Source organism: Achroia grisella, unplaced genomic scaffold (genome assembly GCF_030625045.1).
Source record: "Achroia grisella isolate CSIRO2021 unplaced genomic scaffold, CSIRO_AGI_Agris_v1 utg1107, whole genome shotgun sequence".
NCBI lineage: Eukaryota > Metazoa > Arthropoda > Insecta > Lepidoptera > Pyralidae > Achroia > Achroia grisella.
In genome coordinates this window covers 354,044-379,721 of record NW_026712578.1, presented here as the reverse complement: position 1 = coordinate 379,721, position 25,678 = coordinate 354,044, and the positions used below count along the sequence as shown (strand labels likewise).

Genomic DNA, 25,678 nt, shown 5'->3' with positions numbered 1-25,678 from the left:
TCAGGACATTTCGCTCCATCCCCACTGTCACAAGCAACATACTTAACATTAACAGCGCGAACTCACAAAGTCGACAAACGAAATAAATTCCGCATTATTGCGGACTTATCCGGATTAAACTGAATACGGAATGTCGGAGTGACAGCGCGGAATTACGGGTGCCTCGCGCTTGAAATTAAATGTGGTCGTGTGCCCGTAGGGTGGATATGAGGCCGATATTATTTTATTGGCCTCGTAATTCATGGAGTTTTTTTTTAGAAAAAATTTTACATTGTTCGCATTTCATAAATCGTTTCGTGGATGGAGTGATTGTTACTTATGCTGTAAATAATATAAATGACGTAGAAGAGTAACTTGAAACAGTCATGTTCGTTATAATGTAAGTTGGCCGGGTCAATATGCTCCCTCGAATATGGTTGCAATGATGGTTGGTTCATCCATCATGCTCATGAACGGTGCTGCTTGTGGGGTTCTATTCGGGTTATGAACACTGATTAGACTATTTGCTTTTGCAATGTCGTATGTTGGTGGTCAGCAAGGTGGACCGACGATCTGGTCAAGATCGCTGGAAGGCATTGGATGCGAGCAGCGCAGGACCGATCGTCGTGGAGATCTTTGGGAGAGGCCTATGTCCAGCAGTGGACGTCTTCCGGGCTGCGATGATGATGATGATGATGATCAATCTGGGTGGTTTCCTATGTATATTCTGTATGTATTTATAAAAATATTTATATCAGTTGTCTAATAGCCATAACTCAAGCTCTTTTTACAGTGGGACTAGATGACGTTGTGTGAATTCTCCAGAGGTATTGTATGACAGAGAGAGAAACTCCGAGCAGTCCCCGGGACTTGTGACCCGGGCGTAGGTTTAAGGTGTGGTCACTATATTCTCCCAAATTTTAATTTAAGTCGTGTAGGGATGGGTATTTCAGCCAATTTTATTCCAGTTGCTTAAAAAAGTAGCCTTACCAAAATAGACTTTGTGCAAAGTCCGAGTCTCTGAGGGTATTTTTGTCTCAGAGTATACCTAAGACGCATACCTCTAGATTGACAAGCTATGAGTGTCACAAGATTATGTGATGTTTGTAATTATGATTCTATTCATGTATATTCATGAGGTTTGCCATCTACCGTCGGTAGTTCAGCCATTAACTTGTTTGCTGGTATATACAAACAAATTTATATCAATTTGACCGTTATTCAGGGAAAAAATATAGGTTTATTTTAAACTCTTTTTTTAAGCCTACCCAATTTTAAACATAAGAAAACAATCTAAGTAATTCTAAAACTTTCTAGAAACTCATCGAGGTTAATCAATCAAAAGCCATCATCTTAATGTTTATCTAAAAGTTTTGTCTTCAACAGTTACTTGGTAAACAGAAAGTTTGCTATTTTAACAATTTTTAAATTTTCGTATCCGAAAAATTAACACTTTGTTATCACGATTACGCTGTCCATTTATTCATCCTATGTCTATCGGATGCTTCTATGTTAAAAATATATTATAATATAATATATACGAATCGACGAACTCGGTGGTCTAGCGGTCTAGCACATCGCTTTACGTCCGATGGTCGCGGGTTCGATTCCTCGCACGGCACAAACATTTGTATTCATGAGTATGATTGTTTGTATCGGTCTGGGTGTTTGCTATGTATAACATGTCTAGTGCCCATAACACAAGCTTTAGATTGCTTAACTTAGGACTAGATGGCGCTGTGTGGATTGTACTGAGATTATTATATTATAAATTCAGAAGTGTGTTTGTTTGTCTGTCGATTACTCTTTCATGACTAAAAATCAGCACTGATATTAATGAAATTTGACTGAAATTATATAGTAGCCTCAGGATCGGATATAGGTCATAATATATCTCAAAAATATAGATAAAGTTTATATAATTATATTTTCTTAATTAATTAAATCTTATTATATAATTATATTTTCTTCACTGTTTATCTATACATATAAATAAAATTGGAGTGTCTGTTTGTAAATTGAAATAACTTTTTTTACATTTTTTGTCTGCCTTATTGTCTGCTTGTTCCGGCTAATCTCTGAAATGGCTGGACTGATTTTGACGGGACTTTTTTTGGCACGTAGCTGGTGTAATAAAGAGTAACTTAGGCTACTTTTATTTTAGAAAAATTCTTTTATTAAAAAAAAATAAAGTCAAATTCCACGCGAACAAAGTTGCGGGAACAGCTACTATACAATATTTGTGTTCACTTTTTAATACATAATTTTTTTAGGTTTCTAGTATTAATACAAATTAGTTTTAATATATGTAGGAATTGTAGTTAATAAATAATGCATGATTTCTGCAGCATAATATAAATACAGTAATTTGTGGTTAACGTAGTGACACATTCGCTAAAAATTATTATAGTATAACAAAATAGCTTTAAGCCAGATGTAAAATGTGTAACTGTTTGTTAACCTAAATAAATTAAAAACACATGCCAGCAAAAGCCCACATTACTAACAATACCCAAAAATAGCACTAAGAATAAATGCGTAGCGGTTTCTATGTTGATTATCGCATGCCTCTTACTTGTTATTCTGTAATTATTTATATAAAAAAACATATATTGAAAAGAGCGACACACAAGTTTCTTGCTCATTCTTCTTGTGATGAATCTGCGTTCCGAATGAGTGGTAGAATCTACATATGACTATTCAAAAGTGCTTGTAATGAGTTTATTTGAATAAAGATTATTTCTATTTCTATTTCATAATATTAAGTAACAGCAGTATGTATTTAAACCATTGGTATACTAAATACGTCACTCTACTGGAAACGCTTTTGACCATTAACAAATAATAGTGTATGCAGAAATGTGCTTCAAATAAACCGAATTGGAATAGACTTGTGTTGTATAATCAACTGAGTATGCTCCGTTTTGATATGTCTCAAAGCTAGCACACATTTGGTAGTGAATTAAATTCCGCAACATCCGAACTGTCCTGAATCATCATCATCTGCTTCTTCCTTATCCCATATATTTGTGGTCGGCGTAATATGTTTTTCTCTTCCATTCATCCCTGTTCGCAGTCATCTCGTTATTTACTTCCTTTCTTACCATATCATCTTTCACACAGTCCATCCATCTCTTTTTTGGCCTTCCTCTGCCCTTATAACCATCCACATTCATTTGTAACATCTTTCTTAAAATATTATCCGGACTGTCCTGAATGTTGAACAATTAATTCGCATGGTCACCCTAGTACGTTATCAGCAGTTGCTTTTTGGTTGTGTTAAATTTTAACGTTTGTTCAACTGGTAATTATTGAGTGATATTTTAATTTACTTATATATAGATCTACTTGTATGAAAGTGTTGTATATGATGGATTTTAATGGAACAAGGAAGTTATCACTTCATAGGTCAATTTAAGAGAAGGATATTAACTGGCCAATTGGCTTGGTGTAGTCTTCTATGAAAATTAATAACAGTTAACTGGGCATAATAACTGTGGATTTAAATTATATGTATTATGTTAAGCAGAAGACTTTTTACTCTTTTGCACACTGCCTTACTTCCGATGGTCGCAGGTTCGATCCTCACACGGTACAAACATTGGTATTCATGAGTATGATTGTATGTATTAGTCTCAGTGTTTTCTATGTATACAAAAATATAAAAAAATCTAAGTATTTATATCAGTTATTTAGTACCCATAACACAAGCTCTGCTTACCGTGGGACTAGATGGCACTGTGTTAATTGTCCAGTGTTATTTATTTATTTATAGTCGAATTTCGACTACTGGGCGACCACTAGTTAATGTTTTTTTTTTATTGCCGTAGGATAAAATTCGAAGCATCTTCAGATGATGACTACGCAGACTTCACATGCGAAGCAAGGCACGAAGCACTTCAACGGGACTCGCCGATGCGAAGCACTGTACAGCTGAGTGTATTATGTAAGTATTTAGTGTTTTTTTTTATATTTATAGCATAATAATGCAACCAAACTGTATTAGCATCAATAGCCATACGAGCGTCCAATAATTACGTACAAGCACGTCGAAGGCACTTCTTTGATGTTCCTTGGAGAAGAACAGAGCTGGTCCGGCAGGCTCCCATTACTCTTGCACTGAGTCTACTCAACAGTGTCGTTAAACGATTTCCTGACCTGGACATATTTCCATGTGACTTGTTGAATTTTAAAACAATGACAATGGATTTTCTAAATAACACGTAAATTTTAATAATAATAATAATAATCTTTATTAAATTCAGAAGGATCGTTACAATATTATTTATACAATAGATACACATTCCAGACAATATCAATCCTTTCAGTATTTATGTGTAGTCCTGGCTTCTGAACTAGCATTAGCCGTATGACAGAAGCCAGTTCCTTCCCAATACATGTACTTTTATTATAGAAGGATGAAGATTATTATAACATGATATATATAATAATAATAATAATAATATATATAATTGGCGGTTATTATTGTTTTAATATATATTTTTTGTGTAATTATTAATATTTCGTATTTTGTAAATTTTTTCCTAAGCGAGCATATTGGGGAGCTGTAAGGCTCGCTTATATTGAAGTCAATATATAAATAAATAGTCTAATGGCCCGTAAGATGATAATAATAATAATAATAATAATAATCGTTATATATACGGTGAACACTTATCCCAAAAAGCTGCCATCTTAGCAACATCTCAGACGGTTGTTCCGAAAATTTCTCGAAATCGATGAAAATTATATAACACCAGTCTCTTAGACACAATGCACACACACTCACACATTTCTCTCACGCGCACACACACCCGGCACACATCTGCCGGGGGTATACTTGGTTCTCCTCTCCTTAATAGGGAGATGACCAGCAATAGCTGAGAAAAACTAAAGAACAATAATAATAATAATGGTTGTGATGTTGATGGTTGTGGACGTATTCATAACCCATTATTGCGCTCTACATCCACACCTTCCATACATCATATTGTCAATGAGGTTTCTCTTTTGCATTCTAATGAAACTGATTTGAAAAATAAAGTCATAGTAACTAACACTTATTCACACAACAGCAGCACATTGGAACATAATCAAGTATTTCTAAAAATTGTTCCGATAGATGTAAGTTCACAGTCCCGTCCTCGGTACTAATCACCAGTTTAAGCTGTGAAAAAGAGATAATAATAATAATAATAATTCAGATAAATTATTAATTATAATATAATTCGAACTTTATTTAATATGTTGAATTTTAAATATTTTATTTTTTCATCTTTTGGAGATTTTAACATAATAGTTTTAATTGCACAGTAAAATACTAGCTATGCAATTGTTGGGTTGACTGGTAGAGATCTCTCTTAGAGATAAGTCCACCTTTGCTCACTTTGTATATATTTAAGTTTAGAACTGTATTTAAAAGTGCAATAAAGAATATATAAATAAAATTTTAAAATTCAGGATCTTGCAATAGAGGTAAAAACACAATGGTGAGCTGAAACTGTACATACTGTACCTATTGTACTTTCTACTACGAGTATTGTACCTAAAACACTTGAAAATAGTTTGCAAACATTAAATGTTCACCCTTGTAAAACATATCTCCTACAAAATGCCAAAATACTAAATACCTGTAGCATAACTCGAAAATTTTTGACTTCCCCAAGAATATCTTCACACAGCACAACATTCCACACTTGGCTAAGGCCCTTGTAGGTGAGTATTACCTTCTTTTAAATCCATAAAAGAAGAGAAAAAAAAGAAAAAATAATAATAATAATAATAATCTCAGGACAATTCTCACAGCGCCATCTAGACCCAAGTTAAGCTAGCTAGAGCTTGTGTTATGGGTACTAGATAACTGATACATATTTAGATTATCTTCTTTTAAATTTGTAAAAGAAGAACGAAAAAAGAGAAAAAATAAAAATAATAATAATCATTTTTATTTGTCTCAAACAAAAACTAATACAATTGTTGCACATACAATAATAAAATTTAAAAGTAATGAATGAGACAAAACGTAATGAATGAGACAAAATTCTGTTATAGACTTTATCAGTAAAATACAATGTGAGATCTACGACGACGATAGCATATTAAGTTTTAAACTTCTTCTTCTTCTTCTTTGTCAAGACTGAGGGTCCTCCACCCAATACTCTCTCTCTGTGCTAAATGGACCGCCGACTGTATATTTTGTTTGACTTCTGTTCATAACGCCTTTATCCACGTGGCCCAACATTATATTTTTTTCAAAATTATCTGTGAGATCAAAAAAGTTAGCGACGTCGAGAGAGGGTATATCCAGTTGTTCCAAAACAGATATTAAGTTTTATTCCTAACATCTTGCGCCAACAACATCTCGACAAAGTAATCATAAAAAGTAATCATAAAAATTTACAATAACAAATTTAAATATATATAAAATTAAGTAAATATGAGTTAAATAGTTTCAGGCCATGAAAGACATTACATTTCTATTACAAATTGTTATCCGGTGACGTGGTCCACAAAACTACAAAAGATGCTTCCATCCAGCAAGGTGACATCTGTCCATCGAGCTATGTACCCTGCCCATTGCCACTTCAGTTTCGCAATCCTACGGGCTATGTCGGTCACTCTGGTTTTTCTGCGGATCTCCTCATTTCTCGATCATGTACTCTTTAAATTCAGCACCACGAATCTATAGATACAACGGTCAATAACCCATGAAAATTTCGCCTCCACACATAACACGTGGTGTAATTGTAACAAGTCACCCGCGTCGTTGATATTTTCGTAATAGTTACATCAATTTAGATCGTTCCCACATGCCGAGTTACCGATATAGAGCGAATTGATAAAGTAGAATTATACTTCATACTAGGTTTACACGCGATTTCGTCCGCTTGGAATTTAACTTTATTTTACTAAAATAAAAGAATTTTTTTAAAATAAAAGTAGCTTAAGTTCTTATTACATCAGCTACCTACCAATAAAAGTCCCGTCAAAATCGGTCCAGCCATTTCAGAGATTAGCCAACAGACAGCCATTAACCAGCAAACAGACAGACAGGCAAAAATTGTAAAAAGTGTTATTTTGGTGTATGTATTTATATTCAAATGCATGTAGTAAAAAACGGTTATTTCAATATTACAAACAGACACTCCAATTTTATTTATATACATAGATTATGTACTATTTGATGCTGCAATTGAAGTAAGATGTACCACACTGTGAAATAGATATTATTGGGGAGAATAAAATAGACTATCATTACAGAAATCAAATGTTTATTTTTACCGAGACAGACTTTATATTGCGAAAAGAAATGAGTTGCTAACTTAACAAAATTGACGTTCATAAGCGGCTAAAATGATTACATTAATGATTTTTTAATTTGAATCTGAATTTCTAAAAAGTGGCCTGCATATTTAAAATGTGGATAAAAGGTCTGTCGATACAAACTGTCAAATCAAATCAAATTCAAAATATCTTTATTCATGTAGGTCTATTACAGACTCTTATGATATGTCAAATCTACCGTCAGTTCGGAATGCTTTCGAGATGAGACGAACTGACAAGAAACTCGGCATTATTCTTTTCAAATATGATTGTACATGTTTCCAATAAAATAAAAAATAAATTTCGAAGACTATAGTGACCATCATCATATGTGACAGCAAATTTTGTAAAAAGCAAATAGTCTAATCATTGTTCGTCTAACATTACATACTTACAATAGAGAATATTTTCCATTTAAAACAATATATTTTCGAATCTTCGATACCTAACTCGCGAAATGGTAATGCAGACCAAAAATACTATAAAAACGTAACCATTCTTGACGTGTACCATCGAATTATAGCAGTTATGTTGTCGGAATCCCTTATCTTAAGAGTAATTGCTCGACATCCCTGAGTGAGGTTAAGTGTTTCACATCATTACCGTAAAAAGCTGGTACGGTAATGACCCGGGTTGTTTTAGAGTTATGTTAAAGCTAAGTGAAATACATTTAATGGTAATAAAAATTGAAATGCAATATCAATTCTACTAGTTCAGTTGTATTAAGGCCTCGCTGGTCTAGCACACCTCTTTACTTCCGATGGTCGCGGGTTCGATTCCTCGCACGGCACAAATATTTGTATTCATGAGTATGATTGTTTATGTCGGTCTCTGTGTTTTCTACGTATAATATGTATGTATTTACGAAAAAAACGTATCTATGTATTTGTATCAGTTATATAGTGCCCATAACACAAGATTTAGCTATCGCTGTGTGAATTGTCCTGGGATTATTATTATTATTATCGTTGTTGTCTCTTTAACTCAGCTTTATTATTATTATTACGGCCTCGGTGATCTAACGGTTTACCACATCGCCTTACTTCCTGTATGTTTCATTACTTCCTAAATAATTTTTGGTTGCTTGATACTGGTGACATACTATCCAATACGTTTAATTTCTTTTCTTATTCTTTCTTCTTTTATCATTTATATTTATTTTATTATATCAATTGGTAATCTTTATATATAAAAATTACGAGTCACGTTGTTTGTCCGCGATGGATTCCTAAACTACTGTACCGATTGCAAATTTGATTTGTGTGTGCAATTTGATCTACATAAATTAAAAGATAGGATATCTTATATCTCAATTTGTAATCGCAATATTATTTTATTCAAGAACCTTGGCAAACAACAACGCTTGACCGAGTCTTCTAGTTTTCTGTATATTTTATGTTATATCTATATTTCTGTTATTGTCTCTGGGCAGTCCCTGAAAATCAGTGGTTTGATGCTTGTATGCTGCAAAAAATACACTGAGGTGCTGCCTTTTTGCGTATGGGCTATGCACACACACTACGTCACTAACACCGTTTTTTTTTGTATCCGTATTGTATTGTATCTTGTTGACTGACCAATGTAACTGTGTTTTTTTATTTTTGGTATCACTATTACAGTGTCTTGTATTGTTAGAAATAGAAATAATCTTCATTCAAATAAACTCATTACAAGCACTTTTGAATAGTCATATTTTGATTCTACCACTCATTCGGAATGCAGATTCATCACAAGAAGAATGAGCAAGAAACTTGTATGTTGCTCTTTTGAATAGATGTTTTTTTTATATAAATAGAAATAGAAATAATCTTTATTGAAATAAACTCATTACAATCACTTTTGAATAGTCATATTTTGATTCTACCACTATCTTTAACGTAAATATATTTATGGAGGGGACGCCCTAAGAAAAGATGGATGGATTGTGTGAAAGATGATATGAATAAAAGAAGAGTATGCTCAGATATGACGACCGATAGAGAGCAGTGGAAGAGAATGACATACTGCGCCGACCCCAAATAATGGGACAACAATGATGATGATCGGCTTGTATAAACGATTTCTATTCTATTCAGAAATTTCTACTTACATCATCGCCCAAATGTAAACGCAATTATGCAATGTCGTGCAATTAAATAGGTCTACGAGCTATAAAGTCAATAGTAACGTCCAATGTAAACAGTACGTTTAAATGGAAAATTAATAATTCATGTCCCTGCTCTGTGTGACCGGGTGCTGACGGTGTAATGAGTGATTCTGTTTGTTTTTGCGCCCCGGGACTACGCTACGCCTCAATTCATCACGAATTTCATGACACGTACAGTATTTTCTAACGTATGTATCTGTTGAAAAAGTCGATTCTCCAACGATTATGTAAACATCGATTAACATGGTAACGAATGTGATAAAATCGATTTTAGAATCGTTCTTTTTTTGTCTCTTAATAAGAAAATATGTCTATACAAAAGTGCTTCTATTGAGTTTATTTGAATAAATATTATTTCTATATTTCTATATACCTTCTTTTCCTCTTTACTTACTTTTTCTATTTTATATAAGCTTATTATTATATAACTAGCTGTACGCGCGACTTTCTCCGCTTGAAATTTATTTTTTTTTCTAAAATAAAAGTAGCCTAAGTTACTCTTTGTTACATCAGCTACCTGCCAATAAAAGTTCCGTCACAATCAGTCCAGTCTCTTTTCAGAGATTAGACAGAATAGACAGACAGACAGACAGACAAAACTTGTAAAAAACGTTATGTTGATGTATATACTGTATTTACATTCATATGCATGTAGTAAAAAACGTTTATTTCAATATTACAAACAGACACTCCAATTTTATTTATATGTATAGATAATATACTTTCTATTTTTCATGACTCCTCTGATTATACCATTTGCTGTTGCAGTCGTGAAGTAAAAATTCAATAAAATACTAGTTTATACAACGTTAGAGGGTAGAAAGCTGAAATTTCCTTTAAACGGAATATCAGAGGAAAAGCTTAAAGCTTCAGTAAACACTGTTGAAACGACATTGGGTGGCTGCGAACTCGCCCCATGAATTATTAATTATCTACTCCGATTGATACTGTGTGTTTGTCTGTCACTATACAATGAAATATTTCTATAGAATAGAATAGAAAATTGTTTATTGAAATAAACTTAATTTAAGCACTATTGAATAGTCATAACATTTTTTTTTATCTACCACTCGTTCGGAAAGCTGTCTCATCACCAGAAGATCGAGCAAGACTGTGTGTTGCTGACATAGTGATCTATCAACGCACAGCCGAAACCACTGGACGGATCGGGCTGAAATTTGGCATGCAGGTAGATGTTATGACGTCGGCATCTGCTAAGAAAAGATTTTGATTAATTCTACCCCCAAAGGTTATTCCTCTGGGGGTAGAATTAATCAAAATCTTATTATTAATAGGGGATGAAAATTATTATATAACTAGCAGTTCCCGCGACATCGTCCGCGTGGAATTAAACTTTATTTTCTAAAATAAAAGTAGCCTAAGTTACTCCTTATTACATCAGCTACCTGCCAATAAAAGTCCCGTCAAAATCGGTCCAGCCATTTCAGAGATTAACCGGAACAAACAGACAGACAAAAATTATAAAAAAATGTTATTTTGGTGTATGTACCCTGTATGTATGTATGTATTCATATGCATGTAGTAAAAAACGGTTCTTTCAATATTAAGTGTGTAGCGATTTCTATGTTGATTGTCGCATGCCTCATCCTTGTTGTTAATTAAATATAAGTAAATCAATATTTATTTAAAAGAGCAACACAAGTTTCTTTCTCATTCTTCTTGTAATGAGTCTACATTCCGAATGAGCGGTAGAATAAAAAAACTTGACTATTCAAAAGTGCTTATATTAAGTTTGTTTGAATAAAGATTATTTCTATTTCTATTAAAATTCAAAAATTCAAAATTCAAAATATCTTTATTCATGTAGGTCTATTACAGACTCTTATGATATGTCAAATCTACCTTGAGTTAATGATTTCTGAGAAGAACTGACAAGAAACTCAGCTCGTATTCTTTTCAAATTAATAATTGATACTTATTTCAATTCAAATTCAAATTCAAAATATCTTTATTCATGTAGGTAATTACAGACTCTTATGATATGTCAAATCTACCTTGAGTTCGGAATGATTTCGAGATGAGAAGAACTGACAAGAAACTCAGCTCGTATTTTATTCAAATAATAGTGGAACATGTTTATAATAAATATAGTTTTTAAAATTCAAATTTGGGAGAATAGAGTGACCACCAGCATATGCTATCGCAAAGAACAAAAAATTTAATCAGTGTTCACAACCTGAACAGACCAGTCCCCACAAACAGACACTCCAATTTTATTTATGTGTATAGAAGAATACATTATACTATATACTATACTATACTATACTATATACTATACACATAAATAAAATTGGACTATATTACACTATAACTGACACGTTTAAGTAAATGTTCTCATTTACTTAACCATACTTATACCATAACCCGTAAACCAGTTATGGTGACTCAAACAAAACCAATTTCATCGCTAATTACTTGGTACTCAGCCCACAGAAATTCTAGCTGCTATTATATACAGCGTGTTTCATTATAAGGACGAATTCCATCATCCTGTATAATTACAGTATTGTTTTCTTTGCCCCTATACTCGGCTTACGAGTAGTGAGGTGCGGTTACAGAAGTATCGATATATATAATCCGTTATATTTACATTTTTATAAACAACTGCTATTATTTTTTTAATTATGCCCAGTTTACAATCAGCCCGAGTGGCAGGGAAGTGAGCAGCGCGAGAGTGTAAACACGGGCAGACACTTCCCATGCCATTGGCGCTGCCACTCGCGCTGACCGGCGCTCCCTCGATTGTCGGTATTTCGTGCGCGAGTCAAAGGACTGGCAGCGCGAGTGGCAGCGTGTTTTTACATTCAGCCCTCTCGCTCAGTTGTCGCCCGCCAATGTTTCCGGCAGCGCGAGTGGCAGGGGAAGCGGCTGAATGTAAACGTAGCATAAGAAGCTCTTTACAGAATCTTCGTTAATTATTACCTTATCATTATTACATAGTATAAAACAAAGTCGCTGTCGCTGTCTGTCCCTATGTATGCTTAAATCTTTAAAACTACGCAACGGATTTTGAAGCGGTTTTTTTAAATAGATAGAGTGATTCTAGACGAAGGTTTATATATATATAATACATGTACACCCGAGCGAAGCCGAGTAGCTAGTTAATATTAACGCGAAAGTTTGTGAGTATGTATGGACGTTTGTTACTCGTTCACGCAAAAATTACTAAACGGATTTTGATGAAACTTTACAATAATATAGCTTATACATCAGAATAGCATATAAGATATAAAGTTCACGCAGGGAATACCTAGGGCACAGCTAGATTAATTATATATGAATTATGTACTTATATTTTGGGTTTTTTTTTTAATTATATATTTTTTCAGTATTAGCGATTAATAGCTGAATCTTCATGATGAAATTAATGTCACAAATACATATTTGTATTAAATTTACAGTTTATTTTTGATTTGTCTATTTATCTATATAAATAACCCTGGACAATTAACACAGCGCCATCTAGTCCTACCGGTAAGCAGAGTTAGTGTAATGGGTACTAGACAACTGATACATAATATACTTAAATATTTGTTTATAAGTACATACGTAATATACATAGAAATCACCCAGACCGATACGAACAATCATACTCATGAATACAAACGTTTGTATCGCGAGAAATCGAACCCGCGAACAATCCGAAGTAACTCTATGTTCTGTGCTTGAAAAAAAAGTAATTCAATTTAATTTCTTACCAGTTCTTCTCAATTGGATCTATTTACTGAACTGGACGGTAGGGGAAAAATATAATGTAAAAAAAATTACTTTCATAAGCGTCTAAAATGTCCTACATGAATAAATTATTTTGTTATTTGAATTTGATTTTAGCCCATTGAGGCCACGTTTCCAATCTATACATATAAATAAAATTTTAGTGTCTGTTTGTAATATTGAAATAACCGTTTTTTACTACATGTATGTGAATATAAGTACGGCACATACACCAAAATAACATTTTTTACAATTTTTGTCTGTCTGTCTGTTTGTTCCGGCTAATCTCTGAAATGGCTGGACCGATTTTAATGTGATTACTTTTGGCACGTAGCTGATGTAATAAGGAGTAACTTAGGCTACCTTTATTTTAGAAAAATAAAGTTAAATTCCACGCAGACGAAGTCGCGAGTACAGCTAGTTAGGAATAAAAATATATCAATACAAAGAATAAGTATTTGTTAAAACGACAATGAATAACATAACAATAATTACAAGATAGTTAACATGGTAATAATATGTTAATATCTTTCTCGTACATGCAGACATTCTAGCTTTTACTATATATAGATACACATTTGGTTAAAGAGACACGTGTAACCGAGCTAACAATAAAAAATATATCTAAATAAAACGTTGCTCGCTGGGAGACGTTTAGTTACTAAAACACGCCTAGCCTATGTCCTAATTAGATAAAGATATAGATAGATAGATAAAAAACTTTATTTTTCAAATTTTTACACTATTAACAATACTATACTGCAAAACTCCGGGTTTGTCTGCAGGCACATAGTTCTCTCTTATCAGCTTCTCTCTTTTTACACTATTAACAATACTATACTGCAAAACTCCGGGTTTGTCTGCAGGCACATAGTTCTCTCTTATCAACTTACTAAGTAGGTATATGTTTATATATATTACTAGCTGCACCCGCGACTTCGTCCGCGTAGAATTTAACTTTATTTTTCTAAAATAAAAGTAGTCTAAGTTACTCCTTATTACATCAGCTATCTGCCAAAAAAAAGTCTGGTCAAAATCGGTCCGGCCATTTCAGATAGGCTAAAATTGCAAAACGTGTTATTTTGGTGTATGTATTTATATTCATATGCATGTAGTACAAAACGATTATTTCAATATTACAAACAGACACTCCAATTTTATTTATATGTATATATGTATAGATGTAATGTTCTTACAAGATAAATATCAATATAATCATTGCCTTGTGTTTATCTCATTATTTGAGATCGGCGCAGTATGTCTAGATCTTTCTCAATCAATTCCTATTTGAGCTTACTCTCTTTTTATACATATCAAAGTAATATCAGAAATTTATCGATAATTTTACACACAACCCATCCTTACGAGGCTTACAAATTTGCTGAGGAAATATAGCGAAGCGTTTTTATGACAAAAACATTATATTTTGTTGTGTTAAAGGGTCCACATTGGATACGACTTGAGGCCCGATTAGTCGGGTCGGGTCTACATGTAGGTGTTCAATATGTAGATACAAGATTAAAGAATAGAATAGAATAGAATAGAAAATCATTTATTCAAATAAACTTACATTGAAGCACTTTTGAATAGTCATCACATTTTTTTTTAATCTACCGCTCATTCAGATCATCATGAAATAGCTAAACAATTTTGTTTAATGGATCATGATGAAATACGTATATATAATATGAGCATAAAGTCATGTCAGTTAGTCTTTATTTCGTCATGACTTCATGCTTATATCATCACGATTACAAGGGAGGCCGCGTGGAGGTCGACTTAACAAGGTACATTGTCGAGACTATGTTGGTACTAGCCCGATTTCAAATAATTTGCTCCTTTCCAACCGTATTATTAGCGAATCGATAATCGGCCGTCTAGCGGTTTAGCACATTACTTTATTTCCGATTCGCGGGTTCGATTCCTCATATAGTGCAAACATTTATATTCATAAGTAGGACTGTTTTTCTCGAATAGAATAAATATTAATCTCGCGTTAATTTACCCCCTTCGGGGTGGAATTTGTCAAAATTCTTTCTTAGGGGATGCCTACGTCATAGTAGCTTTATGCATGCAAAGTCTCAGCCCGATCGGTTTAAAATTGACAAAGTATCATACAAACTTTCACCCCCTATTTTATCCCCTTGGGGGTAGAATTAATCAAAATCCTTTCTTAGAGGATGCCTACGTCATAGTAAATTTATGCATGCAAAGTCTCAGCCCGATCGGTTTAAAATTGACAAAGTATCATACAAACTTTCACCCCCTATTTTATCCCCTTGGGGGTAGAATTAATCAAAATCCTTTCTTAGCGGATGCCTACGTCATAACATCTACCTGAATGTCAAATTTCAGCCCGATCCGTCCAGTGGTTTGGGCTGTTGATAGATCACTATGTCAGTCAGTCACCTTTGAGTTAACTATATTTAGATTAGATGTTATACAAGTTAGGGTTTTTTTTATTGTTATCAAAAACGACTTTGTAAAGAGTCCACCTCTGATAGTTGAGATGGTGAATGCAAAATGTTCAGGTGCAGAGGGAACGTGCGGCCTCTACTACAAAGATCCTGAAGTATTGGGTGCTATCATGTCGTAGGTCCATTTACGTGGACCCTTTTTCGTGACATGTTTCAAAACAAACGAAATAGTGAATAGACCCCTGGATAGCTATACCTCGGGACATTTCTTCATAATATAATATATGTTGATTGCTAATTTTTTTAGTAAGAAACGAAGTAACGAAGGTAAGAAACGAAGAAGTACTACACAGGGTAAAAGAAAAAAGGCAGATATTGAACACAATAGAAAATAGACGAGGAAAAATGTTAGGACACTTGATACGGCACGATGATTTCATGAAAATTATTATTGAGGGGAAAATAGAAGGAAAGAGGGGGAGGGGAAGACCAAGGAATAGCTACATCAAACAAATTGAGGACAAAATGGGAGTCGTGTCGTATCAAGAATTAAAGAGCATGATGGAAGATCGCGGAAAGTGGCAAGAGCTCCACCGACAAGAGCGTAGCTCTTAAATTATGAATGAATGAATTATTGCTAATTTGTTTTGTATGTGCCAATCTATACAAAATAATTATTTTTTCAATTAGACGACTGCGGTTTATCACACCGCTTTGCTTCTGATAGTCGCGGGTTCGATTCCTCGCACGGTGAAATAATTTGTATTCATAAGTACGATGGTTTGCATCGGTCTGGGTATATTCTATGTATAATATGTATGTATTTACGAAAAACATCTATGTATTTGTATCAGTTATCTAGTACCCATAGCACAAGCTATAGCTAGCTTAACTTGGGTCTAGATGGCGCTGTGTGAATTGTCTTGAGATTATTATTATTATTTTTATTTAACATATTAAAAAACATAATTCCCATACTACTATTTCATTTTTAACCAACTTCAAAAACGAGGACAATATCAGTTAGACTTTGTTTAGAATTCCAGCAAAAAAAGCAACATCAAAACAGTCTATGTACATGTATAAACTTGTACACTGAAGTTAAAAAAAACGACGATCTACAGCAATCGGATTTGAACCCAACATCTGCGAATTGACCAAACGAATTCCGATAAAAATAAAAACATTTCATTATATCTTTTACTAGCTGTTCCCGCTACTTCGCCTGCGTGGAATTTATCTTTATTTTTCTAATATAAAAGATTTAAATGAAAGTAGCCTAGCCTCCTTATTACATAAGCTACCTGCCTAGAAAGTCCCGTCAAAATCGGCACAGCCATTTCAGAGATTACCCGGAGATACAGACAGACAAAAATCGAAGAAAATGTTTTTTACTGTATGTACCATGTTTATATTCATATGCACGTAGTAAAAAGCGGTTATTTCAATATTACAAACAGACACTCCAATTTTATTTATATGTATAGATATTGATAGGATCCAATTAACATTCTCTCTTACAAAGACCGTTCTCTGCTTGGAGTTTCATTCCAATTTTTCCCGATTCATTAGAAATTATTTCATTTAGCTCACAAAAGAGACAAAAGACGTATAAATTTGTCAAAAGAAATTAAAATATGAGGAAAAATATTTCAAAGATTAAAAATTTCCTCTTAATTTTGTTGACGATTAAACATAATATTATAAAAATATAATGGACCGTTCTGACGCTGTTGTTCGGTACACCCAATTGCTGATCAAGGATCGTGAGTTATAATTTAGGTGGCAACAAAATTTTTTTTAGCATTTGTATCTAACTAACCCCCCGGTGATAGAAAACACTGCGTTAAAAATATCTTTATATAGTATAAAACAAAGTCGCTGAAGCTGTCTGATCTTTTATATTTTTTAAATTATGTTTTAGTACAATTTTCAGCTATATATATTGTTACGTATATACGGACGGATATAGATCGGATCGGGCTGAAATTTGGCATGCAGGTAGATGTTGTGATGTAGGCATCCGCTAAGAAAGGATTTTGATTAATTCTACCCCCAAGGGGATAAAATAAGGGATGAAAGTTTGTATGAAACTTTGTCAATTTTAAACCGATCGGGCTGAGACTTTGCATATATCAAGCTACTACGACGTAGGCATCCTCTAAGAAAAGATTTTGATAAATTCCACCCCTAAGGGGATAAATTAACGCGAGCGAAGCCGCGGACAAAACCTAGTATATATATATGTACATAGTAGCATTTCACTCCAGTCACGTCTTCTGAAATCTTAGGTCTGAAATCCACGACAATGTATTTCCTAAGTCACACAAATGCAACCGAACATACCGACAAAACATATAAAGTGTCGTGTTCAAAGTTTACCACCAGGATTTACGGTTTAATTATAATAAAACTGTGTTAGGTCAGGTTTAAGTTTTTACAACCGAACCTAACACTTGTTCGTGCCGAGTGACTATTACACCGTAATGTATTCCATTCTTCGAAAGAGCGAACCTTTCTGGGCCTCACCGCCTAGCGTTGCCCTCCGTTCGAACCTCTTGTATTGCATTCCTTTTTTTATTATTGTTAGGGAAAGTACTATGTATATATATAGGGGAAAATATGTGGAAGCGTCCGTCACGTACCTGTATGGTTCTGCGGATTTCTTGGGCTTCAGGGTCTCGAAGATATCTTCGCTAGCTTTCCAGTTTCACAGTAGGTTTAACACAGTTCTAATTTATTTTAATTCACAACACAATGCGCGCGCGCGTCAAGGCCGCTGTACGGTCAGTTCAGTACTAGGTAAGGGAGGGGAAGGGAACGCGCGGGAACAGAAAACTAACGGACTCTAATATAATAATCTGTGCTTACGATGGTACAGGGTAGATTTTGAACAATTATTATTCAATAGATATATTTAATATAATCGAATTAGGTGTTATTTTGCGGAAGTCCATATCACTACTTGATATTATATTATTATGTTTAATTCCGCTACTATATTTAATTAGCATATGTGAGGCCACATATATTCGGTCTGGAAACTTGACTATTACTACGAGCCGGAGAGTTAGCACTAGGTTTCCAAGCTATATCCGAACTCTATTCAACGCCTGATGATGCCTCGTTCAGAGGCGAAACCCGTGTCGCAATATGTGTGTAGACTCAATAACGGTCGGAATTTGATCACCATTAGAGAAGGTCGTAACGGTAGTCAAGTTTCCACACCGAATATTTGTCTCACATATACTAATCGTAGCGGAATTAAACAAAATGATATAAATCCATCTAGTAATTATATTTAATAATTTTTGTAGCATTTAAATATGTTGTATGTTATCTAGGCTATATACAGAAGGACAAATTCCTTCTATATGTATAACATCTCTTTATGTAATCTGTTTGTCTGTCTGTCTCGCTTCCACGGTAAAATTACTCAACCGATTTAAATGAAATTTCGTATACAGATAGTCTAGATCCTGAGACAGGACATAGGCTACTTTTTAATGCGAAAAACGGGTTGTAAGAGGTTGTAAGGGGAGATGTAAAATTGTACGGATGTAACGTAATTTTCATAGGCAGTTTTTTTAGGCGGTTGATTAAATATAAATAAATATGACATTCAAAGTTTGTAACATTTGACCCTTAAGGGGCTAAATTTAAGGGTTGAAAGTTGGTGTGGAAATTCATCATTCGTCGTCTATTTCATAAACGAAGTCGCGAGCACAGCTAGTAGACCTATAGGAATAAGAATATTTTAATTCAATGTGATGCGACGGTGTGAGTGACAGACGAATATACGCTAGCAACAATGCGTATTTAATTACAACATAACGTAGCATATGTTTGTACGTCACTACCTCACCATCCGTTCTGAAGTTTCATATTCATTGCCTGTTTTGTTCTTTATATGCCATTACTTCGTCTATATAAAGTTACACTTTGTACAAAGTCGTCTGGCTGTGTACCTCAGTCTCACCTATTTCTGCCGGCAAGCATTGTAATGTTACGATTAAAGGGTGAGTTATGGCAGAGAAATTATAGGGTATGGAAAGATTACATATCCGTCTGCGGTCATACGCGCTCAAAGTTAAATATAAAAAAACAAGTTTCCGGGAATGTCAAGGTTTGAGTGGTACTGTTACAGTTTGACAACCACAGTACCTACGAACGGTTCTGAAATAGCCGTGTTAGCTTTCTGTATTATATATTGTACTAGCTGTACACGCGACTTCGTCCGCGTGGAATTTAACTTTATGTTTCTGAAATAAAAGTAGCCTAAGTTACTCCTTATTACATCAGCTACCAGCCAAAAAAGTCCCGTCAAAATCAGTCCAACCATTTCAGAGATTAGCCGGAACAAACAGACAGACAGACGAAAATTGTAAAAAATATTATTTTGGTCTATGTACCGTATTTATATTCTAATGCATGTAGTAAAAAACGGTTATTTCAATATTACAAACAGACACTCCAATTTTATTTATATGTATAGATATATATATAAAGGCTACTTACCTTTGACCATTGCCGTTAGGTAAGCCGTTAACCTTTTACCATCTTTAATGAAATGAAATGAAAATATATTTATTTACATAGTAGAAAATGAAGTCGTTTTCTCTATCTGTTCGCTTAGATCTTTTAAACAACTTAACGGATTTTAATACACTGTTTGCAATAGATAGAGTGTAGAAGAGATAGATATAATAGATAGAGTGTAGAGGTAAGAAAGGAAGTAAATAACGAGATGACTGCGAACAGGGATGAATGGAAGCGAAAAACATATTACGACGACCACAAATAAATGGGATAAGGAAGAAGCAGATGATGATGCAATAGATAGAGTGAACTAGTAGATAGATAGAGTGGCTGATAGTTAGTTAAATATGAAAAAAATTAACACAGCGTCACCTAGTCCCAAACTAAGGGGGGAAAAGGGATTGTTAGGAATGTGGACTGATGATCTCATTGCTAGCAATGTACCAGGTGGACCTCCACGCGGTTCCCCCTGTAAACCATCGTCATAAAGTTATGGTGAATTTGTAACGATGGGCTAACTGACCTGACCTCGTGCTCATCTTAACATCCTCCACTGGTGCCGCGCCAGCGTAAACCGTTAGCGCAGGCGGGTGCACCATTCCATTATCATCCATAAAAAAAAAGTCCCACACTAAGCAGAGCTCCCGTTATTGGTACAACTGATATAAATATTTAGATACATACATAGAAAACACCCAGACCAATACAAACAATCATAATCATGAATAAGGATGTTTGTACCGTGTGAGAATCGAACACGTGACTATTGAAACAACTAAACCACTAACGACGCCGTCAATTCCAGTTGTCAATACTCTCTACTTACTCCATTGAGAATCTAGCGTGAATATATACTAGAATATAAACGCCAAAACTGAGATAAATATAAAAATAAAATTAAACCCTACTGCCATAGAGTTAGAATCTATAATCGTAAAATTATACGTTTCGGGTCAGTGGGACAAGTGTAGAAACATAAAAATGGCTCATAACATATACCCCGAAATGGATAATAAACATAAAATCTATGGAAAACTATAAAAAGTATCTAGGTATTATTCTATCTACTTAGTGATGAGTTATTGGGCGATTCGACCGAAGGAATCTCCTACGCTCGATGAATCGCCACAATTCAATTTTGCCTATTTATTGATCAATCTACCTATATACAGATTGACTTTATAGTTCTATCCCTTTCTTAAATTATTAGGCCATTTCTCCAGTTCTACAAAATGGCAGTATTGTATATAGTCAAACTCTATTTGAATTCAAAACTAAGCAACTTGAATTTTGTCTGAAAATATTAAGTTTTCATTTTATATTTAACCCAAAAAATTAGTGCTGGTTGGTAGTTTGTATTCACACGTTTCGACTTGTAAATGTAAACTTACAAGGATTATTTAAAAGAGCAACACACAAGTTTCTTGCTCGTTCTTCTTGTGATGAGATAGCTTTCCGAACGAATGGTAGATAAAAAATAAATTGTTATGACTGTTCAAAAGTGCTTAAATTAAGTTTATTTGAATAAATGATTTTCTATTCTATTCTGTAAACTGATAAAAAAAAAATCAGAGATGGAAAAATATATTTTGAGTGCCATCTTCGCCCCCTATCCTCCGGTGAGGCGGCCAGCTCAACAGCATTAGAGTAGTCTGAAAAAAAAACAAATATGCTATTGTGAATCCCAGTTCCGACGTCCAAGTAATAACCAAATTACAATTTCACCGAGAATCCCTGACAAGCTGACCAACTAAGGACACATTAATATTTTATATACGGACCAGCAGTAATAATCATAGTCAAAATCCCCACTAGCAGAGCTCCCGTTATTGGTACAACTGATATAAATATTTAGATACATACATAGAAAACACCCAGACCAATACAAACAATCATAATCATGAATAAGGATGTTTGTACCGTGTGAGGAATCGAACACGTGACTATCAAAAAGCAGCGTACTAAACCACTAGACTTCTGACGCCGTCAATTCCAGTGGGCATGTCAATACTCTCTACTTACTCCATTGGGAATCTAGCGTGAATATATACTAAAATATAAACGCCAAAACTGAGCATAAATATAAAAATAAAATTAAACCCTACTGCCATAGAGTTAGAATCTATAATCGTAAAATTATACGTTTCGGGTCAGTGGGACAAGTGTAGAAACATAAAAATGGCTCATAACATATATCCCGAAATGGATAATAAACATAAAATCCATAGAGCTTGAAACTATAAAAAGTATCTAGGTATTATTCTATCTACTTAGTGATGAGTTATTGAGCGATTCGACCGAAGGAATCTCCTACGCTCGGGTGAATCGCCACAATTCAATTTTGCCTATTTATTGATCAATCTACCTACATACAGATTGACTTTATAGTTCTATCCCTTTCTAAAATTATTAGGCCATATATTGTTCTACGAAATGGCAGTATTGTATATAGTCAAACTCTATTTGAATTCAATACTAAGTAACTTGAATTTTCTCTGAAAATATTAAGTTTTCATTTTATATTTAACCCAAAAAATTAGTGCTGGTTGGTAGTTTGTATTCACACGTTTCGACTTGTAAATGTAAACTTACAAGGATTATTTAAAAGAGCAACACACAAGTTTCTTGCTCGTTCTTCTTGTGATGAGATAGCTTTCCGAACGAATGGTAGATAAAAAATAAATTGTTATGACTGTTCAAAAGTGCTTAAATTAAGTTTATTTGAATAAATGATTTTCTATTCTATTCTGTAAACTGATAAAAAAAAATCAGAGATGGAAAAATATATTTTGAGTGCCATCTTCGCCCCCTATCCTCCGGTGAGGCTATAAAGGCCAGCTGCGGCTAACAGCATTAGAGTAGTCTGAAAAAAAACAAATATGCTATTGTGAATGCCAGTTCCGACGTCCAAGTAATAACCAAATTACAATTTCACCGAGAATCCCTGACAAGCTGACCAACTAAGGACACATTAATATTTTATATACGGACCAGCAGTAATAATCATAGTCAAAATCCTCCCCTCCGATCGATCCCCCGTCCCCCCTCCGATCGAACCCCGTCCAATTCAAATGGGGATCGAAATTACGACGGCCTGGGCCGAGGTTCGAACCCCTAGTGGTGCCCTCAGACTAAAGTCGTATCCGTCAGGCGGGAGTTGGCCTTCAGCCGCTCCATAAGTCCTTCCGCGGGTTTGGAGCGCCATCTTCCCCTATCATCCGGTGAGGCTGTAAAGGCCAGCTGCTGCTAACAGCATTAGAGTAGCGGTGATACTTTATAATAAGTTTAAGATCTTAATTTATTGAATAGTTTGCGTTGCTTTACAAAAAAATGAAGTTACTTCTGATAGATAAATGCCTGTACTCAATTGACGATTTTTGATGTTTTTTTATTATTAATGACTTTCTGTAAAATGACAACATGTAATTTTATCAACCATCATATCAATAAATAAATAAAAAATAAAAAAAAAGTCCGAAAAAAAACGAATATGCTATTGTAAATGCCAGTTCCAACGTCCAAGTAATAACCAAATTACAATTTCACCGAGAATCCCTGACAAGCCGACCGACAGAGGAAACATTAATATTTTATATACGGGACCAGCAGCAATAATCATAGTCAAAATCCTAGGCTTAATGAACTCTAAAAGCAATCTTCGTGCACAGTCGCGTGGAAAAGTGTTTAGCGTTTTTCTTTGTGGGCAAATTTCTTATGAGTTTTCCCTTTGAGCGGAACGAGGGGCGGATCTAATAAATTGGGTTTGTAATTTAAAAAAAATTAAAACCGCCTATTTTATTTTTAAAGCGAGCCTCTTCTGCGGACTGGAAGGATTCATTTGAGTTTTGTGCTCGTTTGTACAGTGAGGTTAACTTTTAATGTTTCCAGATAAAAGAATTTTCTAAGCTACTTTTAAAACACTTAAATGTTTAAATTTTTTAATGTACGAGATAGATTTTGTGCAAGGTTACTTGGTGAACCTTTGTCTTACCTGTTTTTTTTATAGTTACGCCCTCATTTCACCATTACCATCAATTAGATTATCTTTATCTTACTAATATTAAAACGTGACAGTTTGTCAGTATGGATGGATAGATGTATAGTTAGATATTTGTTACTCTTTCAAGCAAAAACTACTGAACGGATTTTGATGAAGCTCCCAGAACAATTCACACAGCGCCATCTAGGCCCAAGATATGGTAGCTAAAACTTGTGATAAGGGTACTAGATAACTGACACAAATACATACATTTATAATCCATAAATATTATACTTAGAAAACACCCAATCCGATACAAAAAATCATATTCATTAATACACAAAATGTTTGTGCCGTGCGAGGAATCGAACCAGCGACACTGCTAAACAACCGAGGCCGTTAAAAATATTTTTTTTTTGCTGTTGAAACCACAACTACTAATACATAAAGGACATTGAAGTCACATTTTAATGTTTTCAGATAAAAATATTTCGTGGAAACTTTTAAAACAGTTGAATGATAAAAAATTTCAAGAGTATGTTTTTTAGTATTTGCTCTTAGCTTGTGAATCTCTTTATTGGGTTGGATGCTTAATTTTTAGTTATTATCTCACCTGGGAAAGTGATTAAAACGCAGGTACGTTTCTGAATCTTGTACAATATCAGATTTAAAACTTTTAATAGACGAAGTTTAATTAAAATCGAAATCAACTTATTGAAATTAGGTTGTTGTATTGTAACCAATTTGGAAATTAAACCCAATAGATCAATTAAATCTTAACAGATTTATGTTTACGTTGATATAGTAGTAGTATATATACTAGCTTTTATATCTTGTTTTGTTCATCTGAATGACCATGATTGATTGGTAAAACTTATATCTATGTCATTTTTTTCGGACTACTCTAATGCTGTTGGCCGCAGCTGGCCTTTACAGCTTCACTGAACGATAGAGGGTGAGTGCAGATAGCGCTCCAAACCCACGGAAGGACTTATGGAGCGGCGGAATACCAAATCTCGCCTGACGGATACGACTTTATTTTGAGGGCACCGCTAGGGGTTCGAACCTCGGCTCAGGCCGTCGTAATTTCGATCCCCGTTTGAATTGGACGGGGGATCGATCGGAGAAGTCTATTCTAAATGCTATCTATGTCTATTCTAAATGGTACTTATATATCTATACAGGGTTACTGGTGTGAGTGAGAAAAAGTAAGTTTTGTATTAACTTGTTATTGTTAGTCTGCTTATGTTATGCTTCAGACTAACAATAACAAGTTCGCCTACAACTTACTGATTCATTTTACGTATAATATTGATTATTAAGGTGATAGATCTCATTTTACATCCAGAATTAAACAATAGTAACAATAAGACTTATACATTTTAAAATATCTAAGCTAACAGCCGAAATTCGGGATTTTTTGTAAAAAAACAATTAAATTCAAATATCTCCAAAACGGTTAGATTTAGATAGGGTGTCTCACAGTGAAATCTGTCAGAAATTATATAAACTACATACATATATGCCCTTAACGGGAATATGTCGACATGACCAGTAACA

At 34.2% G+C, this 25,678-nt stretch overlaps 2 protein-coding genes across 2 annotated transcripts in view; one reads left to right on the top strand and one right to left on the bottom strand.

The window, feature by feature from the left end:
• The window catches only part of LOC131849327 (spherulin-2A-like), a 254,387-nt gene extending 236,052 nt beyond the window's left edge, over positions 1 to 18,335 (bottom strand). Inside the window, exon 1 of the mRNA XM_059199370.1 lies at positions 18,246 to 18,335. The gene's annotated coding sequence lies outside the window, so the exon portion shown is untranslated. The remainder of the gene's footprint in view (positions 1 to 18,245) is intronic.
• The window catches only part of LOC131849342 (nephrin), a 328,927-nt gene that overhangs the window by 203,748 nt on the left and 99,501 nt on the right, over positions 1 to 25,678 (top strand). The window contains exon 7 of the mRNA XM_059199397.1: positions 3,810 to 3,925. Within this exon, the coding sequence (XP_059055380.1) occupies positions 3,810 to 3,925 (116 nt within the window). The remainder of the gene's footprint in view (positions 1 to 3,809; positions 3,926 to 25,678) is intronic.